The 17037-nt window shown below is 36.8% G+C and overlaps 1 protein-coding gene across 16 annotated transcripts in view; it reads right to left on the minus strand.

The window, feature by feature from the left end:
• Positions 1–17037, minus strand: part of SLC4A7 (solute carrier family 4 member 7) — a 104400-nt gene that overhangs the window by 30171 nt on the left and 57192 nt on the right. For 13 of the 16 annotated variants that reach the window (XM_070071617.1, XM_070071616.1, XM_051858776.2 and 10 more), the window contains 6 exon segments: positions 13706–13821; positions 11629–11786; positions 10304–10391; positions 8538–8684; positions 5110–5216; positions 3038–3212 (listed from right to left, as the gene is read on the minus strand). In XM_070071617.1, the coding sequence (XP_069927718.1) occupies positions 3038–3212; positions 5110–5216; positions 8538–8684; positions 10304–10391; positions 11629–11786; positions 13706–13821 (791 nt within the window). 16 annotated transcript variants of the gene reach the window in all.

Genomic DNA, 17037 nt, shown 5'->3' on the forward strand with positions numbered 1-17037 from the left:
CTGAAAAAATTTATTTTAAAAATATACTAAATAAAATGGTGCAACAAAAAAGCATCAAACAGATGATAAATTAACACATGATCCTATCTTTCTCAAACTGATTACTAAAAAGCAATTTTCCACTTATTTTAAAGAAATTCATCTGATAAAAAAGGAAGTACTTAGCATAAATGAAATAGAAAATTATCTCTTTAAAAACTGACAACAACCATAAAAATCATGTATCTCATTAAAGTTTACCAAATACTACTAATAATATGACAGTCTCAGAGAAATTTTAAGTCAAAGCCAGTACGCTAATATTGTTCCACAACAGCCATTAGATGGTGAGGGACAATGATCTACTATGTACTACACAAAGGAACAGAATCAGAAAGAAAGGAAAAAATAGTTTACCATTCGCAAACATCAGGGCCAACTGGAATGCACTATCCAGAAAGGAAAACCCGTAATTGGTAAAGGCAAAGAAAAGAAGATTGTAGGGAATAACACTCCTGAATGAGACAGTGCAGCAGCAAAGAGCAGGGCTTCCCAGCCAGATCTCAAGTGGAAGTCTGGGGACTACTGAGTGCGGAGCCATGGCCACAAGAACACTTCTGAGCCCAAGCTTTCTCATTTTCAAATGGGAGTGAGCATGACTAGATCTTAAACAGTGTTTGTGAAAACACCTAGCAAGCACAGTGCCTGGTACAAAAAGTGCTCTCAATAAATGGCACCATTTTCACCATATCTTTAATAACACCTTTCGAATTCATAATCACAAAATAGTAGTATGCAATCAAAGTGTAAGTGAATTGTTAAAATCAAAACAGGACCAAACCCACATACAAATTTGTCTTATGACAACATGAAGTGTCCATATTTGTTAACCGACCAGATAAACTTGGATTTCTTACCCATGGGAAAACAAGCTTGTCTTAGAAGACACTGCTAAGCCATCATAAAAATCTTTAGATCACTTAAAATACATGTATTTAGGAACAAATTTAGGCAACTCAAGTTGAAAGGAAAAAATGTCTACATGATATACAGAGGCAGAAAGCAAAAAAATAATAAGAGAAGCAAGGGGATGGCAAATTAAAGAAATGCTAACAGGGGCCAGATGGACACAAAATTAAGGTTCCCTTCCCCCCGCAGGCACTGCCACATGAAGACCTTCCTTTCATCCCAACTCCGTCCCCTCTATCCAAACCAAAAGAGCAAAAACTGTGCTTACCCTGGCCCATGCATTTTATACTTTCTGATTTGGTTCTACATTCATTCCCAAATTCAAACTTGCCTTTCCCTAAAGAAACCACAACCCAATTCCACTGCCTTCCCTTCCTCATTCCCACAGTTCTAAGTTTCCAACTGACCTATCAATAGAAGCCCTGCCTTTATTTCCCTTCAAACACACATGCATGAGCACACCTTGCTACAGCCCTACTCAGTAATCCAACATTCCTTGCTGACCTTCCCTTCTTCTCAAAGCCTCTATTTGGTTTATATAAGATTATATCCTAATTCCTTTTCTAGAGCTCAGACTGTACCCGGTCTAATTTGCTAGGTCATTTTCCTCTTCCATCCCATCCCTCCTCTGCTCCATAAATCCTGGGGATTTCTCTCTCATCTTTTCCTCTGTCCCTATAAATTATCTCCCTTGTTAGCCTCATCTATTCTCATTTGTATATGAATGATTCCCAATCTTTCCATTTCCTCCTCACCACTCAGGAACTGCACCTCCTAATAGCTCCATTTCTGCTGGCAGTCCTACTAAAGCACCTGCAACACATCATTACCCGCCCGAAGCTCCTGCTTTCTCTGCGTCTATGAAGTCATCTCCTACGGCTCCTCCTTCATCTCACCATGAGCCACAGCACACAGTGACACAGTGACTGTGGATAAACTATCGTATCCACTCCACTCAGGACAGCAGTCCTGAGGACAGGAAACCTGTGATCTTCCTGCACTTGTCTGTTCCTCCAGTGTCTAGGCACTGTCACATGCACAGGGTGTCAAACAGGATGAGAGGAGCAGGCAGTGAGTGACAGTCCACAGCAAAGCAGCAGCATTTCCATGATGGTAACAGACAACACATTTCCACAGGGACCACCAGTTACATGTACAATTTGTGAAAGCATATACAGCAACATCGTAAAAGCATATACCTTTGATATAATGATTAAAGGATAAGGTCAAGAGAATCTAAATAAATTCAAAATCCAAAGAAAATTTCAGCTCATGAAATAGTTTAACTGAATAATTATCAGTACTTAGATTTAGCTTTTTGAACCTTTTATAAGAGTAAATATTAAATATACTTAAGAATTTAATAGTTACAAATCACCTCATTTAAATGATATCAAAATGTATATAAGCAAAAAAGAATGCCTTTCAAGATTTTATGAGGTACCATACTCCTAATACAGTATCACCAAAAATTGAAAAACATAAAAAGTCTCAATTTAGTCATATCAAAGAATGGATGCAGCTTTTAGATATATTTCCAAATAAAAGCTTTGGCTACTTTCACACAGATTTAATAACAACAGAAATAACATAAATGCCACTTCAAAGATCCATTATCTCCACCATTATGTTCTATTCTTCCACAGTCCAGTCTGGGACTACCCGCCAGGGCTGAAGAGTTATTAACCATGTAGCTCTAACTAATCCTATGACAGCACCACAGATAAATTCCCCCCACCCATGACCCACCCAGAATCAGTGCATCAGTTTCCCCAACAATCCACCCCCTTCAAAAGACAATACAAGCCTTTTTACTCAATTTATAAAAACCATTCATCCAACAAGTCAGGATAAAAAAATTTTTATTTTTACTTATTTTTTTTTTTACCTCAACTGTGCATCTTCTCCTGTTCAAATGGCTTCCCCACGTTTTCCATAGCAATTACCTTTGGGGGAAGTCTGATTGGGGACACGTTAATCACGCTGTGGGTGGACTCTTCAAATAAAAGTACGAATAGTGAGACAAATGCATACAGACACTTGCCTCTGAAGAGCTAAGAGCCTGGCCACTACCAATCTTTGTACTCACTATTCTGCCTTCTGTAGCTTCTCCAAGCAGCCCTCCAAAAGTGATTACAGGAGACATACAGGCACAGTATAGGAAAAGAATCGAGGCCAGGCACTGCAGGCTTAATGCATCCTTGAAGTCACTCAAGAAAAAAGGTGCTTTCCTTTTGATGTCAAGTATCAAACCACCAAAAAGCCTAAATAGGTGAGATGAAACTCGTCAAACTGTACACTAGAGGATTCTAGCTACTTCAAACTAAAACTATGGGCTACATACAACTGCTGGTGCCTAGTTGTCTTGTCAACAAAAATTAAAATCCAACTTAAATCATAGTATAAATCATAGAAGACAAACTCATTTAATCTAATCTACTGAGGACACAAGAAAGGTAGATCTCATTAACTTAAAAGAAACAGAAACATCTCTATTTAATGGACTATATACTAAAAAGACTGCAGGCAAATGATTGTTTATGAGTAAAATGCAATTTTGGACACAACTATGCAAAGAAATGTACAATAAAAAAACTAGTCAACAAAATGTGCATAAGCATTTCTATTAATTACTGTCTACATCATAAATCTTAAAGGCAACTGTCAGAAATAGCAGAAAGGCAATTATAATCCAAATACTCTTTAATATAAATGTACAGTGCTATGATCAGATGCTTAAGCAGTAAATTAAATAATTTCAGTAAGTTATAGAAAGAATAATTTAATCATACAGATTTTCACCTAGAAAAAAAACCTTAAAAACTATTTCATTATATTTAATTTACTGTGTATATAGTCAAACTAGTATGCACAGTAGTAAAACTAAAGTTTTAATTACCAGATGAAAAACTATATATCAAAACCATACTAACTCAACTTTTATTTTTAAATCAGACTTTTGGATACATCTCACTTGCAAACATTCCAATAAAGTAAAAGCTCCATGAGGGACAGGAGTTTTTTCTAGCTTACTGCAATTATGTCCAGTGTGTACAACAATACAAGAACAGTAGCAGAAACACTACTGAATCAATAATTTAAAAAAAGCTTGCTACTTATAAAATGATCATTAAAAAAAATCCCAACTTTAAGAAAATAGGCCAACAAATTAATCAACCTTAAACTGTCAAATAGATTTGAATGTTGAAAACTCTACCACTCTGACGTATTGAAATTAACAGTGAAATAAATTATAAACACACAGTGACAAGAAGTTTCCCTATAAAAAATCTGACAGGAAGGGAAATCAGCTTGCAATATAAAAGATATAACTCATTATCCATAAAAGGAAACTACACTATCCAATCAGTAATTGATTACTTAACAGATGACTTAGGAAGGCTATCAGGTAGCTGATCAAAGCAGGCCCCGACTTCTTTCAGTTAATAATCCTATCTCACTGTGACACTTGAGGAAGTTAACTCCAGCTAACAGGAGCTTAGCACTGCTTGCCCAGGGACAGAGTCTTATTCTCTATTATATGCAAAGAGAATGAGACATTTCATGAGGCAATGAATTTAGCTACTCTGAAGTTTATACTCAGTAAATCAGTTACTTATCTTTCTTGTATAAAGTAATACCCTTCAGCCATGTCATTAAAATTTATACAGATAACAGTTTATCTGTATAAAATATCCTGGTTTTATAAACAAATATTTAAGATCTCTTCATTCCACAATGACCACCAGCACAAGTGCTTTTTTTCTACAGTATAAGAACACCATTAACATTTATATACTTTTACAAAATACTCTTTTGTATTGCAATGTTTGCTGCTGGCAATACTTCTGTTCTTCATTCTAAAGGTAATTTCTTAATTTTTCTAACTAGGCTTCCAGAGATCATTAGTAGGGTTTAACCATGCTTATACACCTAATTTAACTTTGGCTCATCTACACCTTCAAAAATCTTTTATACAGGCAATGGGAATTAACCTACAGACTACACTGCAACACTCTACACATATGGTCCATTATTTTCATTTTAAATTAAAGATCAATACATATTATTAAAATTACTGTTTAATGCATGTAAATTTTCTTTTTTGTCTTTTTCATCAAATTAACCCCTTAACCCAAAAAGATAACAGTCTGTACCTACCGTCCAGTCCTCTGCAGCTCAGGGCCAGCATGATGGGCGGCCTCTTTAGGAGTCTCACCCGATGTGGGAGCAGATCCATTGGGAAACACAGGAATCTTTCTCTTTTCCTGAATTTCACAAAAAAACATACTTTCAAAATTCTATTGTAACAAAACAGATTCCTTATAGATTATATATCTAATAGTGCCCCTAGAAAAAATGTTTCCTAATGTAAACTTTCCTTTTTAAATGTAATGTGCTGGGGCCTGTGCTGTGGTGTAGAGGATAAAGTGGCCCACCTGCAGTGCTGGAATCCCATATGGGCACCAGTTCAATACCCGGCTGTTCCACATCCGATCTAGCTCTCCACTACAGCCTGGGAAAGCAGAAGATGGCCCAAGCATTGGGTCCCTGCACCTGCTTGGGAGACCCAGAAGAAGCTCCTGGCTCCTGGCTTCTTCAGATTGGCTCAGCTCTGGCCATTGCAGCCATTTGGAGAGTGAACCAGCGGATGGAAGACATTTCTCTCTCTCTTTCTCTCTCTGCCTCTCTGTAACTCTGCCTTTCAAAGAAAATTTAAAAAATCTTTAAATAAAAAAAAAACATAATGTGTTTTAGACTAGAATCTAGTATTAATATATGTGTTTTTTAATTTTTGTTTATTTGAAAGGCAGAGAGATAGGGACAAAGACAGAACTCTCAGCTGCTGTTTCGCTCCCTAAATGCCCACATCAGTTGGACTGGGCAGGCAGACGCCAGGCTTCAGGACTCGATCCAGGTCTCCCACAAGGGGACAGGGATGTTAGTCATCACCTGTTGTGCACTGAGGATATATGCATGAGATGGAAACTGGAATCAGAACTGAAGAAGGCACTCAAACACAGGCATTCCAATAAGGCATGCTGATGTCCCAAATGGAGTCTTAACTTCTTAGCTCAATGTTCATCCCAGTTTCTACTAATATTTTAAATTTTTGAATAACTTTTGTAATTCATATTCTAATATTAATATACCGTGAAACATTCATACATACCATTTCAAATTACTATTCAGCAATAGCTATGAACATAAATAATTTAAAGTAAAGCATCTGTTACAGAAATTTTTAAAATACTGCTCAGATTAACTATAGAAACATATAATTTAAATTAAGGAAAAAAGTAAATGTCATTTGTCTATTACTTTCCCTAAAAAAAAGTAGTCCAAAAGTTGTCTGTTAAACATGTTTTCACATAATAACAAATTTCCTATATTGTATTTCTACTACTCCCCTGGCTGTTGTGGGCATTTGTGAAGTGAACAAGTAGATGGACAAGCTCTTTGTCTCTATCTCTTCCTTTCTCTGTCATTCTGCCTTTCAAATAAATAAGTATTTCTAAAGAAAAATAATACATGTAACAAACATGTATATAGGTGGCAAACACAATAAAATGAACAAATATCTCACAGTGGAAAGACTGAAGATAAAATACTTATGAGCACACTCACCAAGAAGAATGTAAATTAACTGTAGGTAAAAAAAACTTTGGAAAATTCTGTAATACTATAAACACCAACTTGAAAGAGAATCAATTGCAGAGACAAAGCATGTTCTTGAATAAAGAGATTCAAAGTCATGAAGATGTCAATTCTTCCTCAGTTACCAGAGAAATCTAACTATTCTAATTTAAAAAAAAAAAAAGTAGGTTTTATTTCTGAGAAGAGAAAGCTAGCTATCTTTCAATCCTACATAGAAAATAAACATACAAACACAGGCAAGAGAACTTGGGGGTAAAAAAAGTAAGAGAAAGAACAAGAGTAAGTCTAAATTTACCAAGCATAAAAACATACCAAAAAGCCTTAAAAATTAAAGAGTGCAGAACTGGTACATGAATAGACAGACCAAGGGGGGAAAAAATTCCAGAAATAGACCTAAATACAGATGGAAATTTAGTTAATGATAAAAGCAGTATCACCAACCAAGGGCAACAATATTTAACATTTTAATGCAATAGGAAACCATGCAGCAGTTTAGAAAAAAGATAAGGTTGGAGGTACACACCACAACATAGGCTATGATAAATTCCCAAAGATTAATGAACTTAAATGGTAAAAATAGGTGGAAAAGGGCAAGGATGATGAAAATATATGCAAAATCTTTTCATCCTCACTAATCACAGCAATGTAAATTATACACTTGATATAACAAGAAACCTATCTTAATGACAAATATGCGGCCCGAGCCGCACCTCAATAGGCTAATCCTCCACCTAGCGGCGCCAGCACCCCGGGTTCTAATCCCGGTCGGGGCACCGGATTCTTTCCCGGTTGCCCCTCTTCCAGGCCAGCTCTCTGCTATGGCCCCGGAAGGCAGTGGAGGATGGCCCACGTGCTTGGGCCCTGCATCCCATGGGAGACCAGGAGAAGCACCTGGCTCCTGGCTTCGGATCAGCGCGGTGCGTCGGCTGCAGTGTGCCAGCTGTGGCAGCCATTGGAGGGTAAACCAACAGCAAAGGAAGACCTTTCTCTCTGTCTCTCTCTCTCACTGTCCACTCTGCCTGTCCAAAAAAAAAAAAAGACAAATATGCAAAAAGCTTAGCACACAATATGCTAGTGAGGATGGAGGGAAATGGGCACTCTATTCTATAATCAATATAGCAGTTCAAACTGGTTCCAGCCAATATAGGGGATTCTGGTAATAAACCTACTAAAATTATAAATGAATTCTCCTTTGAGCCAGGAGTCCTATTTCTAGGCATCTGTCTTACAGAAACATCTGCATAAGAAAATAGCGTATGTGTACGAACCATAGCATGGTGTATAACAGCAAAATATGAAAGAGAATGAGCGACAGTACTTCCATCAATAGAATACAACAAAACGCAGTTGTTTAAGAAAAAAAAATTAGGATTTCCATGATTTATGATCAGAATGCCAGGAAATTTTATTATGCTTGGGACCAGAAGTGTTTTGGATTTCAGAGATTTTCAGATTTCAAAATATTTACACAGACCTCAATGGTTGCACGTTCTTAATTTGAAAATCATAAAAGTATCAAGATCTGAAACTTTTTGAATGAAATGGCAGTGCTCAAAAACTTGAAATTCAGGGCATTTTGAACTTTAGATTTTCAAATTAGGGTTGCTTAACCTGCATGAAAAAAACAAGGTGCAAAATAGGATAGAGGCAGAGGGGATGGGGTAGGTAGGAAGGGAGGCAGAAAAGAGGAAAGGAGGAATGGAGAACTCTGAAGAAAGAAGAAATAACATAATGTTTCCGAACAAAAACCCAAATGACACAAAAACTACCAACAGATGGTCACCAAGAGAAAGTAGACATGAATTAAGACAAGGGGTAAGACCAGGGTAAAACTTCTGAGTATACCTCATTGTAGTTTTGATTTCTGAATGACAAAAATGTATAATCTACTAAAAAATATTGTTAAGAGAAGAACAGCTGGAGAGTCTTACCTGAGAAGGAACGCTTTTTGGTGGCTCTATGCGAATGGAAGGGTCCCACTCTCCTGGAGGCAGAACAGTTACTTGATCTAAAAATTCATCAATTCCAGATAAGAGGTCATTTCTGTCTTTTGCTTTATAAGCTACATCATGAAAAATCTAAAAAAAAAAAATCAAGGATTTTAAAATTGAAAGAAAAGTCTATACATGGCAAATTCACTTCAAATATCATGAATACATTCCCAATAAAGATAATTACCTAAGTTCCTAGCCCAAGTAGGTATTCCTCCCACCTACGGTAATAGCTTTGTAACCCATTATTAGTAGTATCATATGAATTAATAATAAAAACGAAAGAAGAAAATAGCCATGTTTTAATACAAAAGATTTTTTTTAAAAGAAAATTTTATATTGGAAATACTTGGTAAATTCATTAAATAACATAATGTTATATCATGAATATTCAAATAATTTTATTTAAATAACAGTTAAGGACAAATATCTACTGGTTATGTACTATTTGCGAGGAACAAATACAGGCATTATGGATAGTACAACAGGCAGGTAAAGCAAGGTTCCTGTATTTAAGAACCCTTTTTTCCTAGAATAAAAGGTAACGAAACAAGTAATTAAATAAATGTATAATTGTAGGTAATGATCGACTCTGATAAAACTGACTAAGAGAAAGAAACAAAACTGATGCAGAACAAGTGGCTACAGAAGAGGTGAGTGGCACAGGACTGAAGCCTTGAGAAACCTGCCAACGCCAGCTCAGGGAGGAGCTATTAAGGTGATAGCAAAAGGTTTAAACTTAAAGCTAAACATATAATAGGAAGTCATCACTATTTTCAAATCAAGGAAACAGTATATTCAAATTTACATGTTACTGGTAGTGGGTTGGGGGAACTACAATAATCACAAAGGTCACTTGAATCACCAAAGAAAACAAGTACAGAGACCCTGAGCCCAAGAAATGGCAGTGCAAATGCAATGACTATGATGGCTGCAACGCAAAACACATTGAGGAGGTAATATCAACAGAGTATGATGACCAACTGGTTGCGACAATACACAGACACCACATCAGGTTCAGATATGGGGTTTCAGATACATGACAGACATGTCTGGCAAGCACCTGATGAAAAATTCTCTCCCAAAAAGAAGCAGATGGAAGATCTCTCAATCTCCTGCCAGGGTTTCTTTCTAATAAATCAATCTTGAAAAAAAATAAAAAAAGATACAAGGTATCCAATGATCCTGACAAAAAGGTCTTAAAGATTGTACCAAATAGTTAAAGGGTGAATAAGATAAAACAATACAGGGAGCCAGCGCTATGGAGTGGTACGCTAATCCTCCTCCTGCAGCGCCAGCATCCATATGAGCACCATTTCTAGTCTCAGTTGCTCCTCTTCCGATCCAACTCACGGTTGTGGCCTGGAAAAGCAACAGAAGATGGCCCAAGCCCTTGGGCCACTACACCAGCATGGGAGACCCACAAGAAGCACCTGGCTCCTGGTTTTGGATCAAATCAGCTCTGGCCACTGCAGCCAACTGGGGGAGTGAATCAGCAGATGAAAAACCTTTCTCTGTCTCTTCCTCTCACTGTCTGTAACTCTACCTCTCAAATAAATAAATAAATAAAAATAATCTAAAAAACACAGACAGCAAAGACAATTATTTTTAAATTCCCTATGAAAGATAGGAGATCTGTAGTTTAATATGTTATATGCTTCATAATCAATGTCTACTACAAAGGGACTTCAGTATCTTTTAATTACCTCATCTGTCATGAGAGTTGCTATTGATCTTCCAATTTCATGGTACTGTGGTGCCTTGCCTGCTGGACCCAACAACAAAAACAAAAACCTAAGGAAATAGTAAAGCACACAGGTTTAAAAATAAACAACCAGATATACAAGTCTAGGCAACCACAGAAAAAAAATCATTCAGATGGAAACAAGAAAACACTCAGACTACTTTTCCATCCCCTACCCACTCTGACTAAAGCAGACCACCAAACTAAGTAAGGAAGGCACTCATGACCAATTTTCTATCAAGTTACCACTTCGCTCCTTCCTTGGGATAAAACAGTAACTAAGAAATAAAATGTTTTACATTAAAGAGTCCCATCTTCTATATCCTTTTGGATTACAGTGAACAGATAAATCTGGTACGTAGGGACAAAAACAGAGAATTACTTAACATCAAAAGTCCTGTTATCCTGATGAAGTTAAAAGCACTTGATTATATCCTTGGCACTATAATAAAGTATTAATAAGCACACTCATAGGAACTGGAACTATGTACCCTCTGAGTTCATGAGAATTTACATATAAATCCATACTTAGGTTGACACTGCATCATTAATGCAACTGAATCAAGCAAACTAAAACTATAAAATTTCCAGCAGGTTCCTATTAACTCTTCATATTTACTTACATTATAAAATAGTAAAAAAATTTTTTTAAATGTCTCATTTGCAATTAGGCTTCTACAGTCAACTCCTAACAAAATGATTACTCTTTACAACACAACTTGCTAATTATCCTCGTAGATGTTATCTCATATTTAACTTTCACTTACAATATACACTCAACAGAAAACTTTTATCCAGCTAGAATACAGCATTTTGCCTAACTCAAAGACAGTACAACATTTATTTAATCAACCCTATGAGATATTACCCTCAGATTACAAATGACACTTAGAAAACTTAAGTCAGGCTTGGTTCCCTCTGTATAAAAACCAAGTGGCAGAGAAAGGATTCAACTCCATTCTCTGATTCCAGTACCTGCACAGAACATCACATCTTAAGTAATTAACTGGTTTTTAAACCAAAGCTTTTAAGATACAGAACTACTCATAAAGGTACACAGTATTTCTCAAAAGGATGACGAAAATTTTACTTACTGTTTAGTGCTACAGAAAAAAGATAACTCTTTTAGGCTTTATTACTCAAAACATTGATATAATAACTGAATATCAACACTTAAAATAAGCTTTTATGACATAAAACAACATGCTTGTTCTTACACATTTAATGGACAGAAACAAGTAGGTCTTGAACGTGCTTAGAGAGCATTCCTTGGAAGGAACTCTTTACCTCGTAGGAACAGGGACCTCGGTCAACCCTGAGAGGAGGACGGCGGGAGCCAGTCTCACAAACGCAATTATAGGTCTTTCCAAAAAGTCTACTTCTCCTACCAGAACGTTGGATGCTTCAGCTCCCGTGGGAATTTTTCTCATGAAATTCATGTCAACCTATTGACAAATACGTCATTATTAAAAATAAAATCTGTATTATTTATAAGACTATAGGGAAACAGCAAAGAAAATGCTTTTTAAAGACATTTGCTAATCAAAACTTATAACCTAATAGACATATAAATGCTAAAATTTTCACAAAGAATGGAGGAGACAAATACAAGAAGGCAAGCAAAACACATTCTATCAATACTACCACTTAACTGTCAGTCTTCACTACTTCAGGTCTAAAATCTCAAATATTAAATTTGAGAAAATTTTCAAAAATACAGCACTATCCTTTAAAAACTAAAAGGACAAAATATAGGTCACAAACTAACAAGGTTCATGAAATTATACACAGTGCTGAAAATAATCACTTCACAGTTCTCTATTATTTAATATTAGAAATGAATTAGTTCCTTTATAATTTTTCCCAGAAATCTTTTATTTAAGGTATACAAACTTCATGCATTTCATAAATACAACTTCAGGAACACAGTGATTCTTCCCACAGTTCCCCTTTTAAAAACAACTGAGCATGCCCAGTGTTTTCATTATATGGGGAAAAAAAAACTTACTTGTACTTAAAATTAAATAGCCCTTGTTGCTACAGACATATGCTAATGTCCTAAAAGTGAAATTTAGTTGCCTGTGTATAATTACAAGGAGAAGGTAACAAACATTGATTATCAAAGTAGGTGAACTTCTTCATGTAAACGCAGTTTCACACAAGTCACTAAACAACCACTTAAAGGGCTAGCTATTAAAAAGAAAAGCAGCACTTACGGCGGACCTCTTGAGTCCCACACCCAGTGTGCCACAACTACAGTGCCAGGAGGCAGACTCCTGCCCACGGGAGACAAGGAGGTGTACACAGGGATAGGCCAAGTGAAAAAAAGTACAACTGTGACAGAGGAACAAAAATAAACGGCAACTGCCATGTCTAGAGGACATCTACAATGTAAAGTATACTCATTTATTCACTTAACAAGATTATGCAGTTAGAAACATGAGAATTTTAAGAGTGCAATAGCCTTTCTGCACAGCCAGTGTCCCTAATGCAAAGCCTGAAGCTCAGCAAAGCTCCAATGCAAACCATTTAAACTCCTTTTCTGTAAAATGTCGACTTGTAGACTTTGCATCCAAGGCCTAAGCAAATCGAATTTTATTTGACATAATCACATTTAATAAAAAGTCTTACATTGAATAAAAATATTAAAGTATTGTGAGTATCCTATAGCAAACAAATATTATCAAAAAATTTCTATAGCTTCCTAGGATCAATTGTTCAGTTGTAATTTAAACTTAGTTTTTCTGCCCTCTTCTTTTGAAATAAGATGGGTTGTTTTGCGGGGGGTGGGGGGTATTTTTTGTTGGGGAGGGGACTATTTCAACTAGATACCCATCTTCCAGAATAAAAAAAATCATACTTCAGACAGATTTATTTTCTAAATCCACGTGTTTACCTGCCCAGGGGGAAGCAGACATGTTTCCCAGTGGCAATCCTTGAAATATGGCACCAGGACACTAATTCTGAGATCACCATTACAGTACCAAAAAGGCTATGTCTAGTGCTGCAACACCATTCCCAGAATTCACCTTTCTAGAGGTGGCAGCTTCAGAATCAATGATGAGAGCACAAAAGGTACTGAACTTTTAAGACATCCATGGGTAGGTATGGATGGAAATACCATGCTACTCACATATTCATTTTTCAGAATTTCTGCATTAGCAAATAAAATTATTTGGGTACTCAGAGACTGACTAATCTTTCTTACAATTTCTGAATTTAACATAGCACAAAGCATCACATGTAGGTCTGGAAGCACAGTCTACTCAAAGATTATTATAATTAACCCTAACAAAGCCACACATTGCTAATTATTTTCTCGATAGGAATAATGGTGAAAATTTATAGTTAATGACAGAATTACCTTGCTGAAGTCAACAGTACTATTTTCTCTGCTTCCTCCACCGCCATTACCTTTAATTTCTCCGCTTTTACTACTGTCCAAGTTTCCAGGAGCAGACTGTGGTGAGGCCAAAATGCCTGTATTGAAAAACAAACAAATCCAAATTAGTAAGGACCAAATTCACTTCGTAGCCTGACTGTGCTGATTTCCTGAAAGTGATGGTTTTTATAAGCATATGTGCACAGTAAAAAAAAAAAAACAGTGCCAGGTGTTAGTATCATACTAGCAAAACTAGAATATTTTAAGCAACAATGAAGCTATATATTTTAATATTTAAAAGAATACAACTAGGATTTACAAAAAATGGTGGCCCTTTGCAAAAGAAAAAAATGTGAGTTGACATGGAACCAGAAAAGATGGAAGACAGACCCGAGACTGATTACCACTGCAAATGCTTGGGGCATGCACTTTCAGAACATCTAGCAAACATGTGAACTGCACAGAGTTGATTGAGGCCCAACTACGCTCAGCATGCTCACACCAGAACAGTGCGAATTCTCTCACAGCACCTAAGTATGGTTCAGAAAATCTAAGAGCTGTGCTGATTAAACTTCTTCCATAATGATTCCTCAACAAGTTTCATTTACTGTGGCAGTATTAATAGCTACTGTCATTATTCCTGAGAAATGTAACTTTTAAATGTAGTAAGCAAGTTTTTTACATTATAAGTGTACAGAGTAAGGATGTTATCATCAAAGAGCTGTCACCCTGAAGTTCTCTAACTTGAACTCACTCAATATGTATGATTCAAGGAACAACATTAGCTTGCTTGAGTTCAAACTGATTGCTCTTTGGACTACAAATGACGTCTGCATGTTCAAGCATTAAGATTTTCATTTCAAGGAATATTCAACAGGGACATTCACAACAACGAAGTAATCCAAAAACAGCAATTAGTATATGACCCATTAGTCCTACAAAAATTCAAATCTCAAATATTTACAAGTCAAGTATATCACACAGGTTTTTACCATTAAATGTGTCTCATCTGTTTTCCCAAAACACCAAAGACAGTGTGGTCTAAGAACATAAATGAATTATATCCCAAAACACTGAATATCATGGGGGGGAATAGAATAAAATTTTAGTTTTGATTGTGTCACAACAATCTAGTGTTCAATGGAAAGTCAGTTAAAATCTGTTTTGTGCTTAGATCCTATAAACTCTAAAGGGTTTTTTTTTTTTCCTTCAGTAATCAAGTCCAGAATTTTAAGCACATCAGAAACACTTCCAAAATCTAATAAGAGTTTTATAATTTCTGTGGAATACAGCAAACTGAAACTAATCAGTAACTGAAACTCAGTCATTTGTGTCTACTGCTCAAAGCCAATGACAGAGACCTTTGTGATATCCATTTCTCCATGACAAAAAAACTAAGTTTAAAATAAGAAAAAAATAAATGAAGCATTTGCAATATATTATAGCTATGAGCTCACTCTCTGGAAAAGGTAAGCGACTCTGAAATAAAAACTATTTCCTAAGACAACTCATTTCTCACAGCGTTTAGCTCAGCATGGAAAAGTTATTAAGATTCCTCTTCTTTGACCTTTGTCCCAAAACTTCTAAAATAGAGTCCCTTCCTTGCCCAAGGGGTATCAAAATTTCCAGCAGCTGCAGCTTCTACCAACTCCACAAGAAAACCAGGAGTAAACCTAAGAAGGTTCTGGTGACAACTGCACCAGAGCATTACCTACTTCCAAATGCTGAATATATTCAACCTGTGGGCATATAACCAATGCCCGCATAATACAGAGTTTCCCAGTTGCCAGAACCGTGACAGAAGAATGGAATAAGGAGAAGGCTATGGGGCAAATTAGGGATATGTTGGAAATGGAAACAACAAATGAGGTGAAACTCAATATTGACAAAGCTAGGAGACGTATCCTGTAGTTACCTGGCTAACCTGGTCACTTGGAATCTGTCCCTTTTTCTAAACTAGCATGTCAAGGATTTGCTAGTGTTTCCACCATCGTCCTTCCCACACTAAGTTACTGCTGTTTTCTCAATCAGTAAGGCAAGTGTCTGCTTCTATACCAAATCCCTGGTACCCAGAATTAAATGGGTAAATCACAAAGCTCTCTATCATTTGCACAGAAAACTCACAAGGACAGTATTATCTTGCTTCAAGAAAGGGGGGGGGGGGGGAACAAGCCCAGTGCAATGGTGTAGTGCCAACATCCCATATGGGCACCAGATCAAGTCCCGGCTGCTCCACATCCGATCTAGCATCCTGCTAATGGGCCTGGGAAAGCAGCAGAGTATGGCTCAAGTGCTTGGGACTCTGTACCTACATGGGAGACCCAGAGGAGGCGTATGGCTCCTGGCTTTGGTCTCGCCTACCTCTGGCCATTGCAGCCATTTGGGGACTGAACCAGCGGATGAAGTTCTTTGTCTCTCCCTCTCTCTCCCTGTAACTCTGCCTTTCAAATAAAATACAGAAATCTAAAAAAGAAAAGAAAAACACCGGGGCTGGCACTGTGGCATAGTGGGTAAGGCCACCACCTGCAGTGCCGGCATCCCATATGGGCACCAGTTCAAGTCTAGGCTGCTCCACTTTTTTTTTTTTTTTTTTTTTTAATCTTTTATTTAATGAATATAAATTTCCAAAGTACGTCTCATGGGTTACAATGGCTTTCCCCCCCATACCGTCCCTCCCACCCACCACCCTCCCCTTTCCCACTCCCTCTCCCCTTCCATTCACATCAAGATTCATTTTCGATTATCTTAGTATACAGAAGATCAGCTTAGTATACATTAAGTAAGGATTTCAACAGTTTGTTCCCACACAGAAACATAAAGTGAAAAATAATAGATGATTTTTTTTTAAATGATGATGAAATCAGATCAGACCTATTGTCATGTTTAATCCCAGTGAGAGTCAAGTTGGGAATTGATAGTTTCTTTTCTTTTTTTTTTTTTTTTTTTAACAGAAGATCAGTTTAGTGTACATTAAGTAAAGATTTCAACAGTTTGCACCCCCATAGAAACACAAAGTGAAATATACTGTTTGAGTACTCGTTATAGCATTAAGCCTCAGTGTACAGCACATTAAGGACAGAGATCCTACATGAGGAGTAAGTGCACAGTGACTCCTGTTGCTGACTTTACAAATTGACACTCCTGTCTATGGCATCAGTAATCTCCCTATGCACCAGTCATGAGTTTCCAAGGCTATGGAAGCCCCTTGAGTTCTCCGACTCTTATCTTGTTTAGACACGGTCATAGTCAAAGTGGAGGTTCTCTCCTCCCTTCAGAGAAAGGCACCTCCCTCTTTGAAGACCTGTTCTTTCCAC

This window comes from Oryctolagus cuniculus, chromosome 4 (genome assembly GCF_964237555.1).
Source record: "Oryctolagus cuniculus chromosome 4, mOryCun1.1, whole genome shotgun sequence".
NCBI classification, from domain to species: domain Eukaryota; kingdom Metazoa; phylum Chordata; class Mammalia; order Lagomorpha; family Leporidae; genus Oryctolagus; species Oryctolagus cuniculus.